General features: G+C 38.1%; 1 protein-coding gene across 1 annotated transcript in view; it reads right to left on the reverse strand.

Annotated features, from left to right (window-relative positions):
- Positions 1-5,252, reverse strand: part of LOC124551009 (gephyrin) — a 108,936-nt gene extending 103,684 nt beyond the window's left edge. Inside the window, exon 1 of the mRNA XM_047125852.1 lies at positions 5,130-5,252. Coding sequence (XP_046981808.1) covers positions 5,130-5,172 — 43 coding nt within the window. The 5' untranslated portion in view covers positions 5,173-5,252. The remainder of the gene's footprint in view (positions 1-5,129) is intronic.
- Positions 5,253-6,000: the final 748 nt, after the last annotated feature.

Genomic DNA, 6,000 nt, shown 5'->3' on the forward strand with positions numbered 1-6,000 from the left:
CAAGAATCAAACCATAAAGATCATGTAACCACACTCAGTCCTGCATGTTTTGCTCTGATAATCATCTATAAAGTGTGATCATCAGGTGCCAGAATGGCTTTATTTGGTTACTTCCAGTCCCTGGTAGGTTAAGGCACAGTTTTTTTGGGATAAAACTAATTGTTGTTTCAATGAAATTATTGCGTTACAGAAAAGTGTTATTCAAATCTTGTCACATAGTTCTTCGAGGGTTTACTGGAAGTTCCTATTTCAAAAGTCGTGTGCATGTACAGTATCCTCCCTATACATATACAAGTGCATGTTCAAAGACTTGTGAGCTACTTTGGTGCTCAGAATGAGATTTTTACTTTGCAGTGGAGTGGGTGCTGATGCGAAACTTCCTGGCATATTAAAACTGTATGCTGGACAGTCTGCAAACACCTCCCAGACTGGCTAGGCCATGTCTCCACAATATCCTTTCTTTCAGGAGTGCTAGTCTTTCAAGTTTCACATGAGAACTTCTGTGAAGTTCGAAGGTAGGAGACGGGTTACTGGCAGAAGTAAAGCTGTGAGGATGGGTCGTGACAGGTCAGTTGGTAGAGCACTTGACCACAAAAGGCAAAGGTCCTAAGTTCGAGTTCAGCACACAGTTTTAATCTGTCAGGGAGTTTCATACTTTGCTGCATAATGCACTGCCAAAATACAAAAAGTGATTGGAGAAGGAACTGGATTTAGAGCAAAGTTAAAACCATTTCTTATTGAGAAGTGTTTTTACAGGGTAAATGATTACGTCAGCTTACAGAAATACTAACCCTCATTTATTTCCTTAGTTTTTAGTCTGTTAACAGATGTACTATATGCTGTGTTTGTCTTCGTACAAGAAAGCTTCTGCTGTTGGATTCTGATTTTCTCTGTTTGAGGTTCAGTGCAAAACACTTCCTCAGAGGATCTGGTAGTAGATTAGTTGTCAAGGGTATGATGTTGGCAGGTCACCATGTATTATACTTTCCAGCAGTTGTGTGTTCATGTGTTTAAATTTTTCGGAAGTGTATTATATGTAAATTACATTTTTTACTTGACTTCTTGAGCATGATGTACTCTCCTTGCAGACTATGTGATTTCCTTTCCATTCATGTACCAAGCAAGGTGGTTAAGCCAGTGTAAACGCACTGGACTTGCACTCAGAAGCAGCAGGGTTCAAGAATGATCCAACAATCCTGACTTGGGTTTTTCACAGTTTTGCCAAATTACTAATGTTAATGCTGGGATGATTCCACTGAAAAGGAAATGGCTGAGTTGTTGTTATATCTGTATTTATAATTTCTGTAACTTGTCTGACACGTCCAATACTGATGTGTTGAATGGTCTACGCACGAGTAAATAATAAGCCCCAGTCTACAAAAATGTGATACAACTGAAATCTCAGGTTACTAATCAATATCAATTCTTACTGAACTGTCTAAACAAACGTTACTTGTAATGAAAAAATCTGCCTCTGAAGTATTTCGAAGAGAGATTTTGGAACCAGATTTTAAATTGCAAGACATTTCCAGGGGCAGATGTGGACTCTTGACAACAATTTACTCATTATGAACTGTAGACTAAAACTGAAGAAACTGCAAAAAGGTAGGAATTTAAGGAGATGGGATCTGCAAAAACTGAAGGAACCAGAGGTTGTAGAAAGTTTCAGAGGGAGCATTATGGAACAACTGACAAGAACAAGGAAAAGAATACAGTAGATGAAGAATGGGTAGCTCTAAGAGATGAAATAGTGAAGGCATCAGAGGACCAAGTAGGTAATAAGATAAGGGCTAGTAGAAATCCTTGGGTAACACAAGAGATACTGAATTTAATTGATAAAAGAGAAAATATAAAAATGCAGTAAATGAAGCAGGTGAAAGGGAATAAAAACATCTAAAAATGAGATTGATAGGAAGTGCAAAATGACTAAGCAGGAATGGCTAGACAACAAATGTATGGATTTAGAAGCACATATCACAAGGGGAAAGACAGATGCCATCTACAGGAAAATTAGAGAGATCTTTGGAGAAGAGAGAAGCATCTGTATGAATATCAAGGGCTCAGATGGAAAACCAGACCTAAGCGAATAAGGGAAAGCAGAAAGGGTATATAGAGGGTCTATACAAGGAAGATGTACTTGAGAGAAATATTATGGAAATGGAAGATGACATAGCTCAAGATGAGAAGGGAGATATAATACTTCTTGAAGAATTCAACAGAGCACTGCAAGACCCAAGTCGAAACAAGGTCCCAGGAGTAGATAACATTCCGTTAGAAATACTGATAACCTTGGGAGAGCCAGCCGCGACAAAACTTTTGCACCTGGTGAGTAAGATGTATGAGACAGGTGAAATACCCTCAGACTTCCAGAAGAATATAATAATTTCAATTCCAAAGAAAGCAGGTGCTGACAGGTGTGAAAAATCACCAAAGTACTGGTTTAATAAATCGTGGCTGCAAAATACTAACACAAATTCTTTACAGAAGAATGGATAACTGGTAGGAGCCAACCTTGGAGGAGATCAGTTTGCATTGCGGAGAAAGGTAGGAACACGCGAGGCAATACTGACCATACAAATTCTCACAGAAGATGAGTTAAGGACAGGTAAACATATTTTTATAGTGTTTGTACACTTGGAGAAAGCTTTTGACAATGTTGATTGGAATACTCTCTTTGAAAGGGAAACAGTGGTTGAAAAGGGAGTGAGACAGGGCTACTGCCTGTCCCCAATGTTATTCAGTTTATATATTGAGGAAACAGTAAAGGAAAGAAAAGAAAAATTAGGAGTAGGAATCAAAGTCCCAGGAGACGAAATAGAAACTCTCATAGCATTGTAATTCTGTCAGAGACAGCAAAGGACTTGGAAGAGCAGTTGAAGGGAACTGATAGTGTCTTGAAAGGAAGATATAAGATGAACATCAACAAAAGCTGGAATGTAGACAAATTAAGTCAGGTGATGCTGAGGGAATTAGACTATGAAATGAGACAAAGTAGTAGATGAGTTTTGCTATAGGAGCAGCAAAATAATTAATGAGGGTTGAAACAGAGAGGATATGAAATGTAGACCAGCAATGACAAGAAAAGCATTTCTGAGCAAGAGAAATTTGCTAATGCCGAGTATATATTTAAGTGTCAGAAAATCTTTTCTGAAAGAATTTGTATGGAGTGTAGCCATGTGCAGAAGTGAAACATGGACAAGAAACAGTTGACGAGAAGAAAAGAGAAGCTTTTGAAATGTGGTGCTACGGAAGAATGCTGAAGTTCAGATGGGTAGATCACATAACTAATGATGAGGTACTGAACAGAATTGGGGAGACCAGAATTCTGTGGCACAACCTCACTAGAAGAAGGGATTGATTGAAAGGACACTTTCTGAGACATCAAGGGATCACCTTGGTACTGGGGGAAGTGTGAGGGGTAAAAATCAAATAGTGACACCAAGAGATGCGTACAGTAAGCAGATGCAGAAGGATGTAGGTCACAGTAGTTACTCCGAGATGAAGAGGGTTGCACACAATAGAGCAGAATGGAAAGCTGGACCAAATCACTTAAACAGTATCCTGTACACACTTCCACTGCCACATCAGTTACAAATTACTGTAGCCTACTGTTATGACTGAACAGATTGTAAGCACATCCTACTACTCAAGAAGAAGACAGTTACAACTGTAACATCAAGTAAGAAACTAGACCACTGCAGGGCTGTTTAATCTTGCAAGGAGTAATGACAATACTCACTCAATATACTCCATTTATGTGAAAAATAACCAGAAACCCTTTAGTACAAGGCACAAAGTTCACAGCTACAAAACTTGAAGAAATGGAAATATGGGCATATTATGTTCTGACTCAACAGTTACTGAAAATACAAGAGAGCTCTCCAATAGTTCAGCTCAAAATGTTTCTACTTTGATTAAAATAACTTTGTGATTGATTTTTCTGCAATTGGAGTGGTAGGTGCATCTGCTAGCAGTCTTAGTTCTCTCTTGAGCAAAACAACACAAACACACACACGATTCCACATTCAGTGGCACTTCTATGGAATATAAGCAGATTGTCAAGCAGATTGAATGACAGTATACCTCATTTATATCTACAGCACGCTGTTTTCAGATTACTGTCACAAGGCCTAACTTCTTAAAGAGCCATACACAAGATGTTCTAAAGGGCGCACTACGGTTTATTCCTACAGTTATTTTTTAATGTATGAAGCTATCACTTAGAGCTGTGTAAACAATTTCAATGCATATTTATTTTTGTTAAGCTTTATACATTTTTGTAAGCATATTACTAACTTATTACATCTATATTATTGTGTGTGCTCCTGAAACGTAAGGTAATCAGTCCAGTTTTGATTAGTAAATGATTGACAGTCTGAAACAAAGTATGTTGCTCTTAACACAAAAAGTGCTAAGAGCTTTTACTTGCTTCCAGCAAACTTTGATTTTGTCACGCCTGATACCTGATGTACAGCTTTTGGGGCATTGGTTTTAACGTCAGAAATAAACCTGATGATACTCACAATTATGAAAAAATAAAGTATACACCTTACTTCCTTCATGACGGTTATATTTCCATTTTTTGGGATTCGTGGAAGGCAAGTTTTTGTGAGGCAGGGCGGGTGAAATATTATTTGTACGTTTTTGCTATAACCTGTTCTGTAATGATACAAAAATGAATTTATCTACCAAAATAGGTATTATAAACACGTGTACACACTTTAAACCACGCAAATTAATTTAAGAAGAATGATCCAAAAAATCATGATTGTCTTCGATAATGGACATAACAACACTTGGAACACGTTGGTAATCACATGTTTGGTTTATTACACGATAATCGCAGACATTTGTACTCGAAAACCGCTTACTGATGCAAACTTTTCAAATGTTATATCGTGTTCTTTACAGGAATCATTTTATAGCCGCAATAGGTATATGCTGATTTGTGATAAAAGCAGAACACCTCACTCTATATTCTTTATTTGCGCAGGAAACAGATATTTCGACAACATCCTTGGTTACCGAATTATGATGATTATCTGCAAGACCACACACTGACAGTCTCAAGCGAATTGCATTTGTGCCTACCACATACACGATCCAGAGAAATAATTATAATAGCTAACCTGTCAAGATGCCGATACGAAATTTGTCACCGACAGTGCTCATCTTCGCTGTTTACCAGTGGGAGGGGAAGGCTGCACTGCGGTGCGGGCACGAACTACTACTGTTCAAACAGTTCTGAGGGTCGCCTTCAACATTCGCTTGCGTAATCATGCTATTCATTGAATACACAATGAGTTTTGCAAACGTAGGGAACCAGAAAGGCAGATTTCCGCCGGGTAAATGATGATAATGTCTGACGAAGCGAACGGGCATCAGCGTCTAGACTGCACCTGAATTACCTGCTTTAACGTTTTAAATATTCCAAGTGTCTTTCCAACAAATAAGTTATTTTTAATTTGTCTATTGTACTTCCGACATTTTGGAGCATACGTGTGCCCCTATGTACCTACTAAATATAGTTGGTAGTAAATGGTCTTTTCAGGTCAGTGGTTTTGTCCTGTACATTTGAGCACCTTCATTTATTACCAAAAAAAATAAACTTACGTTCCTTAAAATTCGTTCTCAGGCAGAGGCTATATATTTTGATCTACTTTATGTCCCAAGAAATTAATCAGTCTAAATCATATTTGTACATATAAACTTTTATTCTATGCCGGTATCTGTGCACATCTAAAGGGACATGCGTACTCAGCAATACAGCAAAGGAGGTGATGCTAAATAAAATAATTATTTCCCTTCGCTTTCAATTCACGATTGCTGTTGGGTGTCACACACGCCGGATTATTCTTCTCGGCAGTTGTGGTAACTCGTGATTTTACCACTGAAAACTGTGTCCGCTAATCAAGTAACTTATGCAAGTACTTGTCGGGGTGTTTACTGTTTACATTAGAACAAAAAGTTGCTCAATGTTACTTCTGCAAATCCCATGGC

Source organism: Schistocerca americana, chromosome 9, assembly GCF_021461395.2.
Source record: "Schistocerca americana isolate TAMUIC-IGC-003095 chromosome 9, iqSchAmer2.1, whole genome shotgun sequence".
Classification (NCBI taxonomy): Eukaryota; Metazoa; Arthropoda; class Insecta; order Orthoptera; family Acrididae; genus Schistocerca; species Schistocerca americana.